At 40.2% G+C, this 19,934-nt stretch overlaps 1 protein-coding gene across 1 annotated transcript; it reads left to right on the plus strand.

The window, feature by feature from the left end:
- Positions 1–380: 380 nt before the first annotated feature.
- On the plus strand, positions 381–17,327 carry ap1m1 (adaptor related protein complex 1 subunit mu 1). The gene is made up of 12 exons (XM_040016908.1): positions 381–568; positions 1,366–1,522; positions 1,624–1,691; positions 1,787–1,917; positions 4,851–4,998; positions 5,182–5,308; positions 5,716–5,858; positions 8,074–8,145; positions 8,460–8,618; positions 8,902–9,027; positions 16,027–16,102; positions 16,521–17,327. The coding sequence occupies exons 1-12, from the start codon at positions 527–529 to the stop codon at positions 16,541–16,543; spliced, it is 1,272 nt and encodes a 423-aa protein (XP_039872842.1). The 5' UTR covers positions 381–526; the 3' UTR covers positions 16,544–17,327.
- The last annotated feature ends 2,607 nt before the right edge of the window (positions 17,328–19,934 follow it).

Below are 19,934 nucleotides of genomic sequence, written 5' to 3' on the forward strand. Positions count from 1 at the left end.
AGCAGTTTCTATCATGGATGTGGACATGACAACAATGACAGTAGGTGGCATGATCAGTGGCATGATTACACACCAGACTGGTTTACACTCCATCATGACTCCAGCTTATATGCAGGCTGTTTGGTTACCTCAAAGACTAATAATTATTTTTAAAAGGGTGAGATAATTAAGCATAAGCCCTGTTTTTAAAGGTCATTATTATTATTATTATTGTTGTTGTTGTTGTTGTTGTTGTTACCATATAGATTATTTAATAATGATTTAAATTAAGTTCCTGTCATACTGACTTAACCATAAAATGTTTTTTGTTTTAAAAAAAATGATGCCAGAGACTTGTAGTGCTCCCTCCTATTCCACAGGGGGCGCTCCTTGCGACTGTAGAGTGTTAAGAAAAGGGGAAGGGTTGTGTTCTTCTTTTCAGTATTATGAATGGAAGTCTGTTCTTTGATTTTTAGCACTGAACTAGTTTTCGCCAACATTATCAACTGATAACGAGCTTAGCTGGGCTCGTGTAAATAAGTTCAAGATGTCTGCGAGCGCCGTGTACGTCTTGGATTTGAAGGGAAAGGTAAAGTAACAGTGGAGGGGCGATGCTAAGCTAAGGTTAGCCTAGCTAGCACATTCTTGCTTGACAGATTATAAAGCGGCTCAGTCTGCAGCGAGCAGCTAGCGTATCTTCAGCGGTTCACACTGCAATTTAGAGGGTTTACCTTGTAACAAAAGTCAGCGATTTTCAATTTATATGACAGATGTCACCTGGAGTGATGTCAGGCGATAGCGTTGAATAAAAATGTAACCCGATGACTAACAGCCAGGGGACCAGCTGTTAGCAGCAGTGAGTTGTACACTGAATTTACAGCCCGGGGGCTTGTGATGATGCTTTGTGATTTACACGAACAGTCGGTTTTGAATCCGACTGTTCGTGTAAATCTTTTTCACTTTTCCGATCAATGGAAAAGTGAAAAAGACATAAAGGGCATGAAAAATTCCTAAGGTATCAGGTTTACCTGTATTTAGTTTCCACCCACGTCTCTGCTTTAGCCTTGCAGGTGTAATAATAACACGTGAATCCCTTTTAAATAAAAAAAAAAACCTTTAAGTGTTTGGTGTGAAGGAGATTGCCTGCACATATGGAGATGTAAATATCTGTTGTTATGATGAATATTGCGTTTATAATAGGGGATGATATTGTTGCTATATACTGCCCTGGCTTTACATACATTCTGAGATACAGTGAATATACTCATGCCTTTTCTTTTCTTTTCTTTTTTTGGGCAGCAACGCATTTTTTGAGCTTTAATGTGAAAATACAGTGACTTACTGATATTAATGAAAGCTGCACATGTGCTGTTTTTTCTCTTTCAGGTCTTGGTGTGCCGAAATTATCGGGGAGATGTGGACATGTCAGAGATTGAGCACTTCATGACCCTTCTGATGGACAAAGAGGAAGAGGGCACGCTATCACCAATTCTGGCTCATGGCGGCGTCCGTTTCATGTGGATCAAACACAATAATCTCTACTGTATCCTTATTAATCCCCAAAACACATCAACATTTACGGTGTCCACGTGTTGTACTTACTCTCTGTCCTGCAGTTACACTTCTTAACACACGTCACATCAGTGGTTGCAACATCCAAAAAAAATGCCAGCGTCTCCCTGGTTTTCTCTTTCTTGTACAAAATTGTTCAGGTATGATTGAATTATTCACCAGCTTTTAGTTAATAACAATAACACATGCATATACTTTTGCTACAAGTGTAACATGTTTATTTGTGTTGTTTTAGGTTTTTTCAGAGTATTTCAAAGAATTGGAGGAGGAGAGCATTAGAGACAACTTTGTTATCATATATGAGCTCATGGATGAGCTGATGGACTTTGGCTATCCTCAGACCACTGACAGCAAAATTCTCCAAGAGTGAGTATCCTCTTAGCTGCTGTTTCACTGCAGGTAACATGAGGGTTCATAAGTGCCGGATTTTCAGGGTCATGGGTCCATTTTTGTTCTTACACCAAAGAAACTCGAATGTGTAAAATAACATTTTAGTTATTCTGAAAGCAAAGTCATGGGGCTACTAGCATACTGTAACAGTTATAAGAAGAAAATTACTGCCATCTAGTGGTGAAACTGCAGATCGCAACCATATGAATACTCTTGGGCTCACCCTTTAAATGTGTGTAGGAGAGGTTGTGGTGGCTACGAAAAAGTTCTTTAGAAACCATACAACATGGCAGACTCTCTAAACGTGAACCCGGTCTGTTTTCAATGAGGTATACAGAGCAGGTTGAGGTACTCATCCAAGACTGAAAACTTATTAATAGTCTTTCATTGATACCAGTAAATACCCCTGAATCCTACAATTGGGAGGGCTAACCAAAAGTTGAAATGTTGTGTAAAATGTAAATAAGATAGTAAGAAGTGATTTTTTTTTTTTTTTTTTTTTTTTTCAAATCTCATGAACCCAGATTTTATTCACAGGAAAATCTGGGTTCTTACCAAATGTTTAATCTGTGAAAATCTTAAGAAAAAAAAGGTTGAAATTAAAATTTTGAGTTTGATGATGTCAGACGAGCTCTGTGTTTTTATGATGTTCTTTTAATACCTGATCATGTAGCCGGTTAACCTCATTAGTTGCAAAATTTTCCTTCAGACATTTCTTTTTAGTGCCACTTAATTTCCACACTTTTGTTGCCTCATCCCAACTTTATTTTTCGACTTATTGCTGCCATCAAATTCACTCAGAGCTAAACCTTTGGTGTGTTTTCTACGTTGTGTTGTGAATAAAATGTGGGTTTATGAGATTTGCAGATCGCTGCATTCTGGGGGGGTTTTATATTTTACACAGCATCCCAACTTTTAGAATTGGGCTTGTAATAAAAGACAAAATAATCTCCATGATATAATGCTGCACTTTACAGTGTAGGTCTGACATCTTTACAGCTGCAAAGTTAATCAAAAATAAAATGTTTTTGAGACCAGTTTATTTCAGTTTAAGAAGAAGGCTCTGGGTTTCAGTTCACCTGCTGACTGGCTCGTGTGTGGAGCCTTCCTCCCACAGTCCAAAAGACATAGGTTAGGTTGTTAACTTGTTAGGTTAACTGGTGATTCTGAATTGGCTTTAAGGTGTCAATGTAAGTTTGAATGGTTGGATGTCTCTGTGATGGACTGGTGACCTGTCCAGATCATACCGCACGTCTCTGGAGCACTCAGAGAAAACATACACAGAATGCGCCCAGCTGAGCCTGAACCAGCGCTAATCGCTGAATCACTGTGCTGCCTGAATAAACGACAAGATTATTGGAAATTAACTTTAGGGTGCTTTTTGAGCTAACCATACTAAGACAGCTGTTGCTGATAAACAACTGGGCCTCAAACACAATGAGTTCAACAAAGCCAGGCTATCTCTTCCTTATCTGGATTCACTTACCGTAACATTAGCAATCGTGATAAGCAGTCATGTGAAGCCAGTTATCAACTTGCTCAGTAAGCCAGACTTTCCCCTATGTGTTGACATGAATCGGGCGTTATTGGAAGCATGTGGCGAGAGGCTGAGGAATCTGTAACGGTAGATAAAACGTAACTATGGGAAAAATGCAAAGACGTTAAGCACATGATACAGACTGAAAGTAACACAGCTGCTGCAGACACGTCGGCAGGCTATTACAAAGCTAACTGAGCGAGAGCCGTGGGTGTGTGTGTGTGTGTGAGAGGAAAACCACTGTACAGTAGATTAGTATTAAAAGCACCGTGCGAATGTTAGAGCCCTTTAAGCGCTTTGGTCAAGATTTGCTTTATAAATAAAGTTGATCCTATTTGAAAGCTGGATGTTTGTCATTATGACGCAGGAGAATCTGGTGGATTGTAATTGAGTATTTCATTAAATTAATGTTTAACAGACAGTTTCATCCTTTCAGCTGCTGGCTGAGAACGAGCAGTGAATAAAATCAAAAATGAAATTCAAACATAGCCTTAGACCTACGTATGCCTACAAATGGGTATCAAGTTTTAGGATCATAGGGGGAAAAAATCAAGGAACAAAATGGCATGCAAGGAAAAAAAAAAAACTTTTGATGCTCCTACTATACGTGCACAGAAATCTAAGGGGTCTTTAAGGAATGCTGACGCTAATTTCCAGAGACCGGCTTGGTCAGTAGGTGAGGATTTCTCAGGTTGGTCTTTAATCTCAGACATAACCTGTTTTGGGGCAGGTTTGGTTCGCAGCACAAGTTACCCTGGCTATGTAACCTGTTAAGAAGTGATTGACCTTCGTAGTACAAAAAACCAACAGCCCCGAAGTTTCCTGAATAAAAAACACTGTAATCACTCAAACAATAAAGTGCATCTAACCTCAGTAGAAAAAACAGTAGATCTTAAACAGAGATCGTTTTACCCGCGGCTGAATGCAGCCAAATTCCTGTCATTTGTAATCATTACTGCTTTAACTGCTAATTTCCCGATGACATTTTCTCAGGTTTTCAATCAGTGCAAATCACTGTGCTAAAAAGCATATTTGATTGTTTTATTTATTTATGTCCGATTTTTACAGTTTGCGCTTTCCCTTGTGGTATTATCCCGTCATTTCTGTATACCTACAAGTCAAAAAGATCTTACTGTCATCACCATAAACGACTGTAAATGACCGTTTAGTCTTTCAAAAGCGAGTGATGTAGACGTGCAGCAAACCAACTCTGGATTTCCCCCACATGAATACAGTAATAAGTCAGACAATCCTCCCTCATAAAATCGGCAATCTCTGTTCTTCTTTGATGTTTTCTGGGAACTCGCCATCTCAGACAGTTAATTTCCCCTTTTCTCAGGTTTTCCTCCTGTTTACATTTTTTGTCTCTCAGATACATAACTCAGGAGGGCCACAAGCTAGACACTGGAGCCCCGCGACCCCCCGCCACAGTCACCAACGCTGTCTCCTGGAGGTCAGAGGGTATCAAGTACAGGAAAAATGAGGTCTTCCTGGACGTCATTGAGTCAGTGAACCTCCTGGTAGGAACTTGTTTTAGAAGGCCCGAGTTGCATAAGGAATGCCGGTCAGAGTGTTTGTAAACTTCCTCTCCCGGTGCGTCACAGCGCACTCCCGACTGTCCAGCTTGCTGTTTTGTGTCTACAGTCTTTGATCGCTAATATGTGCTTTCATCTGTTCCTCTTTACTCATTGACTGTCTTTCAGGTTAGTGCCAACGGCAATGTTCTCCGTAGCGAGATTGTTGGTTCCATAAAGATGCGCGTCTTCCTTTCTGGAATGCCCGAGCTACGGCTCGGACTGAACGACAAAGTTCTGTTTGAAAACACTGGACGTGAGTTGTTTCTTTGCTGCTAAGAAAAAAAAAGCATTGAAGCTTTCGAGCAATAAATGAATAGTTGATGTAATAATAGATGTAAAAATAACCAGATGACAGTGCTTTTCTGTCATTTAAGCACACATAGTTCTTGTATCTTTACCTAAGCGCTTTTATCTAACGTTCACACACGCTCACATTTTGATGGATGCATTGGAGGGAACTCGGGGTTCGGTATCTTGCACAAGGATACTTTGACACATTGACAGAAGGAACTGGGCCAAGCCACTGAGATTCTGATTGGTTGACAGCCTGCCGTACCATGTGGAAAATCGCATTTTAATTAGAACAACTATTTAGTTTGTGCCTGATTCGTGCTAATTTGGTTAATCGCGTTAAATCGCCTCTGATGCTTGTATTTGCAGGAGGGAAGAGTAAATCAGTAGAGCTGGAGGATGTCAAGTTTCACCAGTGTGTCCGTCTGTCTCGCTTTGAGAACGACCGCACCATCTCCTTCATTCCTCCCGACGGAGAGTTTGAGCTCATGTCCTACCGCCTCAACACTCATGTGAGTAATATGTGGCTGAACAAGTCGAGTAGTTTGAGTCCAAACCAGAGGAAGGCTCCGAAAGGGTCTGACACACCTGCAAACAGACGTGCAGTGAACATACATACATAGTGCTGTAACAGTGAAAGAACTGGGCGTATATTAAAGGAATCCAGACAGATAATCTGATTGGAATGAAGACTGTGTACACGTGAACATGCGGATCTGCTTACTGCTTCAAATCAAATGAGGTCGTGCATAGAATTCACTACTGAAATCTGATCTCATCATTTAAGCTGAAGCCACTTGTGGAAATAATCAAATTACATTTACCCTTTAAAGCAGTGGTTCATAAGCCGTGGGGCAGGCCCTACAGGTGGGCAGTAGAGCCACTGCAGGTGGAGCGTGGGTGACCAAGTAGTGAAACTAAATTTGAATGAACAGATTTTTGATTCTATGTAAACTAAAAACTGTTACTGCTGATGCTGCTTTGTGACGATTATTGCACTGAAATTCAGCTTGATAGAAATTAAGGAGCATTTTCTGCATCTGAAGTGGAAGCTTTCCAGAAAATGTATGAGAACCTCTGCTATAAAGCCTCCTAATGTCACCTTAGTGAGTGTTTTTAATTCCCAAGAAGATAAAGTGTTTGCTTGCTTCTTTTTGGGGGACAAAAAAAACCATTTCAAAATGTTTTATGTTGGGCTTTTCCTTTCAAAATGGGCCTGTAGGGGGCAACTACGCAATTGGTCTGCTTATAGTTAAGTAAGTGTTGCTTTATTTTCCCATATGCTTTACGTTATGCGAGTCTTTGAGTTTTTCTGTTATTTCTGGTTTGATTAAAATAGATATTTTAAGTAAAGTGAATTTGAACCAGAACTAATATAAAAAAAACAGGTTAAAAATATTTTGAATAGAACTCCTTTGGGAGAAGGCTGTTTCGGGGTGGTAGCGACGGTGGGGGGGTTTGTGGCAGAATTATTTGTATACAGAAATACGCCTGTATTGAGCCAGCAGCTTAGACTAGTACCTCATCTGTTCATCAATGTTTTTGATAACCACAGAAGAAAACAGGTGAAACACAACCACACGGTTTAGTACTTGGTCTGTGGTTGTCACACATAGGCGTGTGTTATGAATAGTGTTTAACTGTGCTTTTTTTCTGAAGGGGAAAAAAAACACTCTCAAAAAACAAAAAGAGAGCAGATAAGAGCTCAACCATCATCCTCTACTCTCAAAAAACGTTTAAAATGACAAACCTTTTTCGATGAAAGGAACTGATAAATTACATTTGTTGAGTCAAATGGTAATCTATAGGCAGACTCACAATGTTCTGCCAGTTTGAACTGGGTTCATGGTTTCTATAAGTGTTTCACAACAGTTTTACCAGTAAGCGTGCCGGAAAGGAAGTGGTATAGTTGAGCAGAAGTCTTTCAGTTTTAGTTAACAAGGAGCTGCAGCGCACAGAACTGAAATTGTTAATCTAAGAAGCAATTTATCTTGGTTATATTACTCAGCTAAGCTTCTTAATACTTTTTAAATTGTCTGTATTTTATTTTATGCCTTTTAAGCCCTTTACCGTGTACGTGTAAAAACTGTTTGAAGGATGGTTTCTTTTATACTTTGGTTTTTCCATATTATACCTGCTTCTATACCATAGCATGTGCGTCAGATTAAGCACGAAGGCTGTCTGCGTGTGGACAAAAAATACAAATCTGTTCATTTTAAATCCAGATCTGTGCTTGCTGGGCGTAGTTCATAAATGAAGATTATTTATATAGAGCTAAATCACAACAACAGTTGCCTCGAAGCGCTTTGTATCGTAAGGTACAAAAATACAAAGGAAACATTAAAGTTGATCAAACATGATTAAAGTTCAGTCTCTTGTAACTTGATGATGTAACCGTCTATTTTAAAAGGATATACCAAGAAGCAGTTACATAATAACGCAGATTGCAAAGTCACTCCAAAGTTTTGAGCAATCTCTGTTTCTCCCTAATTTTCCTTTACAAGATTTCACGCAATACAGCCGACACCACTGCAGCATGAGTATATGAGTATCTTTTGCTGGTTGCTGTAGAAACAAAATAAATGTACAAGCTAGTCTCAAAATGACTTATATTCGGTTGCTGTAGTAACACCTGCTGCCCTCTGGGTGGCGACTAAGTCATGTTTTATTTAAAGTGGTGCGTTCGACATTTGTGCACTTAAAATCGATGTGGTTTTTCTGTTTCAGGTGAAGCCCCTGATCTGGATTGAGTCTGTTATCGAGAAGCACTCTCACAGTCGGATTGAGTACATGATTAAGGTTGGAAGCTTTTTCAGTGGGTACATTTAGTTGCCCGCGTCATGTGTAGCTGAACTATTATTGCTGTCAGATTTAAAGAAAAATTAAAGTGGAGTTACAAATGATTGGAGCTCAGCCTGGCTTAAGCTTCTATATGTTCAGTCAGGCAAAGCATACAGCAATTATGATCAGGCTGCTTATGTACTGTATCATGTTGTCATGCGTGGTAACCCTGACTATTAAGGTTTTAAATGCGCATTAAATTAAGCCCTGTTTTAATACCCTGTTTAGGCAGAGCAGCGTGTTAGACTTGACCTGCTTGTTTTGGTTCTTAGGCAAAGAGTCAGTTCAAGAGGCGTTCCACAGCCAACAACGTGGAGATTCACATTCCCGTGCCAACGGACGCTGACTCACCCAAATTCAAGACCACAGTGGGCAGTGTGAAGTGGGTGCCTGAGAACAGTGAGATCGTCTGGTCAATCAAGTCTTTCCCTGTGAGCAGAAACTGTGACTCACGAGCTTCATGCATACGGTTGCAGAAATTGTGTAATATTACCCTAGGCTTTTGGATGGTAGTTTGCTTATGTTATAAAGCTACACAATTCTGGTTTTTATTGTTAATAAAAACACGCAGATTGTAATTATACTTCTCCGAAACAACGTGGAGCAGCTGTGGGCCTTTATACAATCTGGTTTTCCTTTTACAAGCTGAAACACAGTAGATTTATAGTTTGTTTTCGTCTTTTATTAAAGAGCTTGTGTTGCAACTTCTCACAGGGTGGAAAGGAGTATTTGATGCGAGCCCACTTCGGCCTCCCGAGCGTAGAGGCTGAAGATAAGGAGGGGAAACCACCAATCAGTGTCAAGTTTGAGATCCCATACTTCACTACCTCAGGCATCCAGGTAATTCTCCGTCGAGCGGCGGTTTCTCAAATAACTTGTCAACCCTAAGCAAACAACAAGCTGTTAAACAAAAAACAAACACTGTCTCTGTTCATACAGTAAAAATGTATTCATCATCCCTTTGTGACATACTGTCTGTAAGTATGCTGAACCAAATGCTGCTTATTTACACCTGCGGTTTTGATTATTATTTTGGGTTTAGAATTCTTGGTATGTAGCAACATCACACAGCTGTCCCCGTTTCCACAGCTGGAATTCAAACAATCCACGTCGGTCCTGTTTTTAGCCAGAGGGGGCAGTAAGGGAGCACTGCTAAACAGTCAGCTTCCCTGTGTGGTTAAGAAATTTCTAGCATTGAGCCAACCAGACGGCAACTGCTCATCAAGTTGAACTTGGCCCTCTGCTTTTCTGTTAATCACAATGATATAAAATGTCAGTCTTGTTAGCAGGTGAGTAGATTCATTGGATTTTGATTGCCTTTGACCTGAAACTGAGACAGAAGCTAATGTTTAGGCTTCATTTCTGCTCCATGTTTAAATGAAATCTCTTGCTCGCCGCAGACTTACACACATGCACTCTGCTCATACTGTATAATCACAGTTGTCCTGTGATTATATGTGTAGCGTTTTCCCATGTCTTGATGTGAGGAAACAATGGCGACTTGACAAACTTCATTTGAAAATATCATATTATGGCCTCCAATGAAAATAACAGTGTTTCCGCAGGTACATTTGCACAATTATACCTCAGTTTTACACCAGCCACAGGTAATTTAGCGTTGTACTTTTTATCTAAAGCAAGAGCTCCTGAAATATCCTTAGGGATACTCTTAGGGGTCAGATGTTTAAACTTGACATTGTAAAAGCTGTTTTTTAAAGAATGTTGGGCCAGACATCAATGCCACTGCCTAACTGTCTTAGGAAAAGAAAACACACACACACATTTTGCTTATTTTATGCTGTTTTCAGGTTGTTTGTCAGGCTGTCCGTTTCTCTTTCCTCAACATTTCATTATGACTGTCATTCTGTACATTAGTCATTGGCATATACTCACTATAACGCAGTTTCGCCTTTTTACAGCACATTGTTTTCTGCGTCCTGATTGGCTGTAGACTATTGTCAATCAATCTCGTGCCGTGTCTCCTATACAGTACAGAATGCGTTCAGCTTGTCAAATTTACATAAATCTGCGATCGCTAACAGTGAGACTCTGAAGTGCTGTACTGTATGTTTGTAAGTTTTCTCCCAACAAACACAACAATGTCGATGAAACATTTTGCACCATCAAAGACGCCTGCGGTAGCTGCGGAAGGTAGAAGTTACCGTATATTTCAGACCATAAGGCGCACCGGATTATAAGGCGCATTAAGCGAAACAAAACAGATAAGTCAAACGTTACTCAACTCATTCTTCTTGCTTCCTTTACTTCCGTACCATTGATTCATTAATGTTGAATTCTCTCGCAGCTGCTTTATTCCCATGTTCTGGACCTGAAAACAGGGTTTGATCTTTGGTTTCATTCTATAGTACTGGGCTTATTTTTCTACGAAGGTTTGAACTCCCGCGATAAACGAGGTACCACTGTATCACGAAGAGAGCATAAAGATCTAAACTGTCACCGGGTTAAAAACCGGTTTTGAATGTATTTATTTAACAGCAGGTCAGATAAAAACAATAACACAACATCAGACAATGTACCATTAAACATGAAATTACAACATGAAAATCCACAGTGGAATAAAACAAGCCCCCACAGGACATACATATAAAAGGGTACAGAATCAAATATAACGCACAAAAAAAATTAACGATCACAGGTCTGGTTGTTCTTAGCCGTCACTTGAGGTGACTTTTAAATGAGCTGAAGGCAGCTAATAACACCTGTTCACTAATATTCAGTTTTAACATGAATATTGAACTCACCCAGTGAGGGTGGGGTATGTCCATGTAGGATCTGAGAACTGAAGGCGGAAATGTATATATTTTTTTTTACGGTTATCGAAACTTAATGTATTACAAATCTGAAGTGTGGGACAATGATGGAAGGAAAGCACGTGTGAAGCGTGTGAACATCCATACCTGAACTCATCTGCTGCCACTGCTGCACCAGAACCAGCTCTGGCAGCCAAACACAAACACACTTACTCACTCTGGCTTGATTCCTTCACAGACATCAGTACATGTCTGGACACTTCACACATGCACTCCTTCACGTGAACCTGAAATCATCTGAACGTGTCTGTTTCGTCGCTTTTACAGTCTTGTGTGGGGAAGGGCATGGCGAATCTCTCGTAGGTATATTACACCTACGACGGTTACATAATTAACCCTGCGTGTGTCTTTTGTTACACGTAAGTCAAGGACATGCTGTCACAAAATCTGTAGCGTCAGTTATAACTCAAAGCATTGACGCGTATGTAAATGTCCTTCTTCAGAAAATACTTTAAAACCACAAGTGTAGTCTTACTAATAAGCTGTGTCATCAACTTATAGTTGACTCTTTGAGACTGCTGGAGACTCCTCTCTCTGCTGCTAACACAATTTCAATTACGTCTGAACTTTTATTACTGTTTTCTCTGTGGCTCCCATTAAAAGAGCTAAAAGGTCATATTTTCCAGCGTCTCCACATTTCCTATGGTTCTCGATAAAACTTTATTAAATTCTACGGATATTATGCAGCCCACTCGGAAACGAGACGCTCAACTTAATTGAAATGCATGATAGTTGTAATTGGGTTGCTTTTTGGCAGTATAAGAATGCTTGACGTTTTCTGTGGCAATTAGGTAGCTGAAAGAAATAATCCCCCATTCGTTCCTTCCTTTAAATTACTGTTTGCTCATAAACGAACAGATGCTGGAATAAGAGCAAATGTATGAATTAGTGCAGTAACACAGGCGGCTTTGCACAGTGATGGGATGAAGTGTTTTTCCTACATTAAAAACTGACATCGTCTGTAAGAATGGTAATTAATTATTTAAAACACACACACAAACAACATTTAAACTGTGATGTTTAGTATGATATTTGTAGTTGCAGTTTGTATATTCTTTGTTTCGGTGGAATAGCGCATCAGTGTAGGAGATGAATCCTCTTTTTTGTGGTTTTCTTCAAACACTGGTGACCTTTGGTGACTGAAACACACTCAGAAAAAAAGTGTTTTCTCATCACTTTAATCTGTACACACCCTGCAGAAGTGAAATTGTGCCTAGTGATGAGAATAAAGTGGTCCATATCCACCGCCTCTTATTTTCTTTACATTTGTTTATTGCATTTAAAGTCAGACGGAGGAGCTGGAGCATGTCGTGGTCTCGATCGCTAGTGCGGAGAGAGTGGAGCGGGAGATTAATCCAGGATTTGTGGGGAGTAAAGCGATATGACGTACTGTTGTGGTGCACAGAGTGCTCAAAGATGTGGCTGAACTGATCAGTTTATGTTTCTAACTTCACGTATGGCCACAAGTTTGAGTAATGACCAAAAGAATGAGATCGCAAACACAGACAGCAGAAATGAGGTTCCTCTGTAGTGTGTCTGTGCTCACGCTTGGAGATGGAGCGAGAAACTTTGATAACTGGGAGAGAGTGTGAGTCAAACACTGATCATCCACATTGAAAGGAGCCAGTTAAGGTGGTCCAGTCATCTGCTTGGTATGCCATCTGGAGGCCTCTGAGTTGAAGTATTAGGGGCTTCCCTAACTGCTAGGAGACCGCTTGACATGCTGGAGAGATTATGTCTCTCTGGGTGGCTGGGGGAGAGTTGGCTCTGCTTAGATAGCTGGATCCAGATAAGTGGCAGACATTGGAGCGATGGGGTGGATGTTTTGAAATATTGCAAGTATAATCCTGGAATTAAAAAGATCGTGCTGATGGTGATCAGTAAACTTTTAATTGCAGGGCAGTGTTCAGTTTTTCTCTTTGGATTTTGCAAAACCTGCAAAGGCATCTGAGATGTTCGTTTTACATAATTGTGTTCGCAAAACTGTGTAGCACTAAACCACAACTCAAAAAACGTGATTATCTATGAAACTCCACCGTGAACAAATGTCAAGATCGTTTTTTTCTTTCTCGGCTTAAATTGTAACTTCCTGGAAGGAAGCCACCTGAAAAGGTTTGAATCTGAAAGCCACAAAGCACCCCAGGGATTTTTACACCTAACGTACTTCAGCTGAGTGCTGCAGGTTGCACATTGAGCTTCAACCGATTCATTAAGTTTGCCTGCAAGGTGGGGCTGCTTGCAGCGTTTTATCAGACGGTTCAGATGATCACTCAAAAAACATTTTGTACTTTACACTCTGGTTGATTTGTAATATTGAGAGAAAAAGGAAGTTGTAGTCGAATTTGAGAAGTTATAAAGACTCGTTTTAAATTTAGTAATGCAATGAACTGCTCTGCACATGTTTAGAACATATAAACAAAGTGTTAGAATCAGTGATTGAAAGGTCTTCAAAGTACAGAGCTTTGATTGGGAGACCAGAAGCTTGAGAAACGTCCCCACGTTTGCATTGACACCGTGGTGCACCCACTATTTTAGAGGGAACCTATTAAGAGCCATATTCCCATCAAACTCTTGTTTCAAGCCTGTAACCTTTCCCTTATTACAGGGCAACGGCAGACTGGGTCTCAGACCCAAATGCTGCCAGTAACGCCACTCTCTACGTGTGAGAAGAGGCCGTGAATCTTAATTAGACACATGTAAATATCAAAGCATGAGAAAGTTCCTCTTAACTCTACCACTAAGTGTAGGGAAGCGCACATGTGAAGTGTGTGTGATGCACGTAACTCCACCTTATAAACTTAACTAGAAAATGGAGCAACCCCACACTTTGGCTGAGTGGCAGTGAGAGCAGAGCTGCTGCAATATTTTCAAATTGTGCTTCTTTAGGTGAAGTCGAAGGAACCCAAACATGCTGGCAGATGGTTTCTGAGCCATAACTTCTACCAAAAGCCTGATAAGTGCAGACCACACATGCAGTCTGTACTTACCAAACTAGATACAACAAACATCCTCCTTTCCCCTTCTCATCTTACAAGCCATAATGATATTTTGCGGAGGATGGCTTTTGGTGCCATTTTGCTGACTGCGTACCCACGGTCAGGCCGACTGCATGTTTGGCTGCAGCGTTCGAGGAGAAGTGCTGTGCCGGCAGACTCGGTGATCCCACGTCTATGCGCTTGTCGTCATGTCTCTGGTGACCACGGCGCTCTCTCGCTCTGACCTCACTGTGTACTGGAAGGTAATAACAAGGCGGCCGGTACCGAGGCCTCACCAGAGCCCTGCCACCACTTGACCCGCAAATTCCTGCGCCATATATCCGGCTCCTAGCTGGGAACTGGCATGATAGAAACATGACATGGTGACGTCTCCCAGAGCGGGGGTCATGTCAGCTTTAAGATGGCTTTGCGCCTCATCCCTGCAAATTATGACACCGCATATTGTTTTTTTGTGTGTTAGATGTGCCAATTACACAGTATTTACCATGTAATTACCATGAAATTCTGCTTGCATTGTGGTATGTTGTTGTGATATTATTCAGATAAGTGAAGTGAACTCTTTCAGCATTTAAAAAAACTTTTACACACACACTGTGCCAGTGTCGTTTCCCACACCTGTCCAGGGAAAAAACATGTGTGCAATCAAAGATGGACATATAGTGAAGACGAAGTGATATTTTTAGCCTCTCTTCTCGAAAATCAACTCTGTGGTAACACTGGGTTGGTGAAATATCAGTTAATGACTTGTGAAAGTTGTATCTCAATAGTGCTGATGTGGAATTTTTTTCCCCTTTTTTTTCTTTTTTTTTTGCTCCCAGGACTTACAAAAATACAGTTATGTAAATTATTTTTGTGTCTCCCTTGAAAGCTGTTCTGTAGTCGCTTCCCTCTTCTCTGTGTGACTCATACTACAGCTTCCTCATCAACAACAAAACTTTTACTACAACTCACAGCTCACCACGGCCTTAAAAGCATATCTCTCGACTGCTGAGCGCTTATCAACCTGCTGCTTAGAGAGGCAACGGGTGCTTGGTAACTTGCTATTATGCAGAAAGCAGTTGGAGAAAATGCCAATTATCATTGTGGGTAAAACATTTTTTTAAAAAATGCATTCAATAAAAGAATTATACATGTATATGTTTTATATGTTTCTGAAACCTTTAGCTTTGCCATTAAACTCTTAAATATGCTTCTTCAAGAAGCCCAGTGAGCAACAAAGTAGTGCAGCTGTTATGAGAAATAACTGCTTATTTCTCAAGATTCGAGAAATAAACATACGTTGCAGTTTTATAAAAACAGCAAATGGAACAATAAGTGCATGTTGGGTGGAAATAAAACCACATCTTTAGAATAGGGCGGTGTGGTGGTGCAGCGGTTAGCACTTAGAATTGAACTGACACTGGGTGTGAACTCGAGTGTGAATGAGTGTCTTTCTCTCAGGGTCTGTCTCCTGCGACTGGCAACCTGTCCAGGGTGCACCTCGGTTAGAAATCAAGCAGGCCGTTTACGTTGTTTTGTCTTTTTTTTTTTTTTTTCTTCTTTTCAATGCACTCACTTCCTCTGGGTGCTATCATTCTTTGTAGAGTTCACAGGCTTGTATCTTGGTGAAGTGTCAGCTGTCAGTTTCCTGTAGGTGTGATTTTTGTTTTGTTTTGTAGCTTGTCCTTACCAGGTTCATACTGGGATGGTAGCCATCAGTGGTTAGATGCCCGAGTGCAGGTTAGATGATAAACGTAAAAGTATTTTTTGATATCTCAAATAATTTTATGAGGAAATGATTCATTGAATATACTCTAGAATAGTACATTACTCTAGAACTTTAACACCGTATCTGAGATTGTGTTAGAGATGACTTATTGACCCCTCTGTGTGTGTGTGTGTGTGTGTGTGTGTGTGTGTGTGTGTGTATGTGTATATATATATAAATATATATATATATATATAATTTTTTTTTTTTTTTTAAATTTCAACCATGTTTATATCAGCTGCTTTTTCTTTTTTCTTCCTCATAGGTGCGTTACCTCAAGATCATTGAGAAGAGTGGATATCAGGCCCTGCCGTGGGTGCGCTACATCACCCAAAACGGAGGTAGGTCACTTCACACTGGTGCTGTTATGAGATACTGAGTGCCCATATGTGCAGGTATTATGCAACAGTTAGGCAATGCAGTGCAATGCGGTGGGAACTGACCTTGCACCCATGCAGTTCTATGAAAAGGGGATACGCTGTAGTACACGAGGCAATGTGGCAACGTCCTGCAAAATGTGAGAAAGTGAACTTTCTTTGTCGAGCTTCCCCGATCTTCACACTGAGATTACCAAGGTTGCACATGTTGGTCTTTTTGCTAATGTTGCCAGTAATTGCTAAACATCCTCATCTCATTTCCTCCATATTCCATTCATTCTGGGTGGAAAGCATCAGCTGCCTCCACTTGATTTCTCTCCGATTCCCTCTTCTTCTTTTTTTTTTCCCCCATTTGATTAAGTCCTGTTCATTTCCTTCCCAGATTACCAGCTCCGGACTCAGTAGGCAGCGCCTCAGCCGGCAGTGGGCAGGTGGAAGTCAGACGGGGTGGAGTCGAGCCGCTAATGTGCTATCAATGGCAGGTGGCAGTCGTAACAGCGGAGGATTGCCAGTATCTCCTTTTAGTTTAGTTTTGTATTTGTTGATGTTACATTTGTTTATGATCAATGCAAATCTTAGACGGAGCCTTCAGATAGGCAAGGTTCGAAATTGATTGTTTCACTGCAGTGTGGCTCCCGATACGAAGGTCAAGTATAGCAGGAGTGTTTACATCACCCGATGCAGCGAAGAGTCGTGCACAATCTATCACAGTGGGTCAGATTTGTTAAAAAAACAACAACCAAGTGTTACATTTCCAATTTAACGTTACTGTAATCAGCTACACACAGGTCAACATCCCACTCGGTCAGCCTGAAAAGTTTTTTGTATGAAGCTGCTTTGTTCTGCCACAATTCCTTTTTGTTGACGATGTGTATATATTTTATTATATGTTAACGATCAGTGTTATTAGTTGAAACAAACTGTAAATTGAAAACAAACATGTTTTGTATCATCTTCTCCATGTGATGCCATTGATACGTGCCAGAGTGTTGATTTCCTGCTTTGCTGTTGTGCTGTTAGTTGGTCAGTTTGACTCTCTCCCCCCCAAAAAAAATTAAATGCGGTAAGGTTCGGTTGCATGGTAAACAATTAGAAATCCCTACGTCCCACCCCAGCAGCTGTTTTTCTTTCCTCTGTCTGTACCTACACACTTTTAAACCATTAAATGTCTATTTAGAGAAAAATGTTCCATGGTGTGCTTGCGTCATTTTGTGTATATATCATCACAGCGAGCTGTCGTAGTGTCACATGCAAACACCTGTCGTGCAGAGTAGTGAGGATTGCTGAATTGAGGGAAAACTTTGGCGAGGGGGTTTCCTGTATCAGACCTGTGGTTGTAGCTAACTCTGGATGGTTCTTTCCACCCTGGTCCTGTAGATCTTTTCAAACAGTGCGCCTCTTAATACCCCTGTCGCCATGATATCATAGGCAACTCAGTGCAAGCACTCCGTAAACAAGCAGGAGAGCTGGAAAGGATGTGACTCAAACTGTGGTCAGCGATCGCAGACATGCTCAGGAGAAATGTAGAATGGACCGGCACAGACTACTTATTGTTCACGCCAAGCCAAGCTGCAGTGGTGCGGCATGAGGTCACTGCTTAAGTTTGTCTTGTAAGGGGACTGTGATACTCCTAATTCATGTGAGTCACTCTGAGCAGGTGCTGAGGGTTGCAGTGACCACATTACCTGCAACATGGCCAGACTTGATTTTATCATTTAGATTCCAGTTGTCTTTATTTTTCTTTCGAGGCACCTGTTTTTGAGAAACACCTACGCAGCAGGTGTTAACAGTCTGGGAACAAACCTGAATCATTATCCACTGACAGAAATGTTTTTTTAACTTTCATTTTTTAGAGAAATTATCAAGATGAAGTTTAATGTTCACCCGTGTGAAACTATAAATACAAGCTTATCTCCAGCGCTCTGTTTTTTTTCCATCCTCCAGACGTTTAGTTGCAAGAACACAAGATAACATCTTGTATGTTAAAATGCATCTCAACTTTGAGCTTTGTTTTCTATATGTAAGACCCTTATATTTGTCTGATATACATCTTTATTTAGGTGTTTTCTTTGTCAGCTCACTTGATATTTTTTGCAGAAAGCATGTAGCTGCATTTGAATACAGCAGCACTGACCTGAACAGCAGGTATGTTACTGGTAATTACACCTTCTCAGATCAGATAAATTTTATCTTCACTATCTCCACCTCTGTCTAGAGTTGTTTCACAACTGCGTTCTACAGATTTTTCCATGATGGTCTGTTTATTCGTTTCGGAATTATTTCAGCACTTACTTTCTTAATAATTTAAGCACCTCTTAGTACAGGTCATGACATTTCTGCAGCACAGTTGTTGGTAAAATACACTCACGGTTGACTCTCACTCACTGGGGAACAGTTTCTGCGATACTTGGCAGTGCATGTGAAAGTAGCGTTTGGCACATGATGAGAAGGGCACATTCATTAGGCAAATTCAGCCTGAGACGAGTCAGAAGGGAGTCCTGACATAACCTCATGTTGCAAGATTGCTTGCAGAAGGTTTGGTTGCTGCAAAAAATAAAAAAATAAGCATACCCTCACATGTTCACAAATATTTAATGCAAACATGCACTCTTCTCTAAGTTTGACCGCAGAGTTATAAAAATATGTTCCTCAAACTCAAAGCTTCCTCATTTATGTTTAAAAATGTGTCACTTCATGGAATTCTGAAAAAGCAAATTTGTAGAAAGTGGAATATTGAGACTCAGTACATGCATGTAAAATGTTTAAAAAAAAATACATTCACAAATAAAAAAAAGACAGAAGAAAACTCAGAGGTGTCAAACAAGCTGCCAAGTGGTAGATTATAACTGATTGTGCAGCTTGCAAACTCATAAATACTTCTAATTGTTTAATACAATGCATCGCTGTCACTGGCGTGGTGATGGCAGGCAAGTGAATGACAATTAAACTGCTAGTTTATTTAGTACAAAAGTCATCTGTCAGGGTGTGTTGCGGTATTGTGGATTAATTGTAATCTGCAAACTGTAATACATGTAGCGGGGCGTCAAACGTAAAGCCCGGGGGCCAGAAATGGCCCTGCAGAGACTTCATTCTGGTCCATTACACAGAAAAAAGAAAATGTTGAAGGCATACTTTTTGGAGTTTTACTTTCAGAAAAGTTCCTGTTTTTTCACTACCAACAAACGCAATTCAGGGTTGTTGTTTTTATTATTATTATTATTATTTTTTGTTTTGTTTTTTGCAATTGATCTTCAGGTTTTTTTTGTGTTGTTTAAAAAGGACATTTTCTTTTAAAGTTAACAAAAACGTTCTGCTTTATAGTTGCAGGAAAGTCTGGGAAATTAGCTACCAGAAATTTTTCCACAGTTTTCCACATTTATTTTTTACAATTTAAGTTTTGCTGACAGATTTCTAGTCAGATTTAGTATTTTTCACTATGTAGAAACACTGAGACGTGCTTTTATTTTGAAAGATTCTAGGAATTAAATGTGTAAAAGTCTTGACACCGGCTTCATTTTTTGACACTGGAAGGTGAAAAATTTGAAGGTGTTTTTTATTATTATTATGTAGATCTTGTTTAGAATTGTATTATTTTATTTTGCAGCAGTTTTAGTCTGACTCGCTGAGGTCAAATTGGGCAGTATGTAGCAGAAGAGCTAAACTGAGTGAGCCGGTTCATAGGAGAATCTAATCACAACTTCTATATACAAATGCTAATTAATGCAAATATCACAAATACTGAATTACTGAATTGCTGCCAATCACGCAGCAGTATCAGAGCGGGGAAGATTTAAGG

Source organism: Simochromis diagramma, unplaced genomic scaffold (genome assembly GCF_900408965.1).
Source record: "Simochromis diagramma unplaced genomic scaffold, fSimDia1.1 OVJJ01000205.1, whole genome shotgun sequence".
NCBI classification, from domain to species: Eukaryota; Metazoa; Chordata; class Actinopteri; order Cichliformes; family Cichlidae; genus Simochromis; species Simochromis diagramma.

Excerpts from the sequence above, each read along its gene's own strand:
- ap1m1 (XM_040016908.1), top strand. The coding sequence starts at position 527 with ATGTCTGCGAGCGCCGTGTACGTCTTGGATTTGAAGGGAAAG. Across the intron at positions 1,523-1,623 it reads CAAACACAATAATCTCTACT|TGGTTGCAACATCCAAAAAA; the intron begins GTATCCTTATTA and ends ACGTCACATCAG. Across the intron at positions 4,999-5,181 it reads TTGAGTCAGTGAACCTCCTG|GTTAGTGCCAACGGCAATGT; the intron begins GTAGGAACTTGT and ends ACTGTCTTTCAG.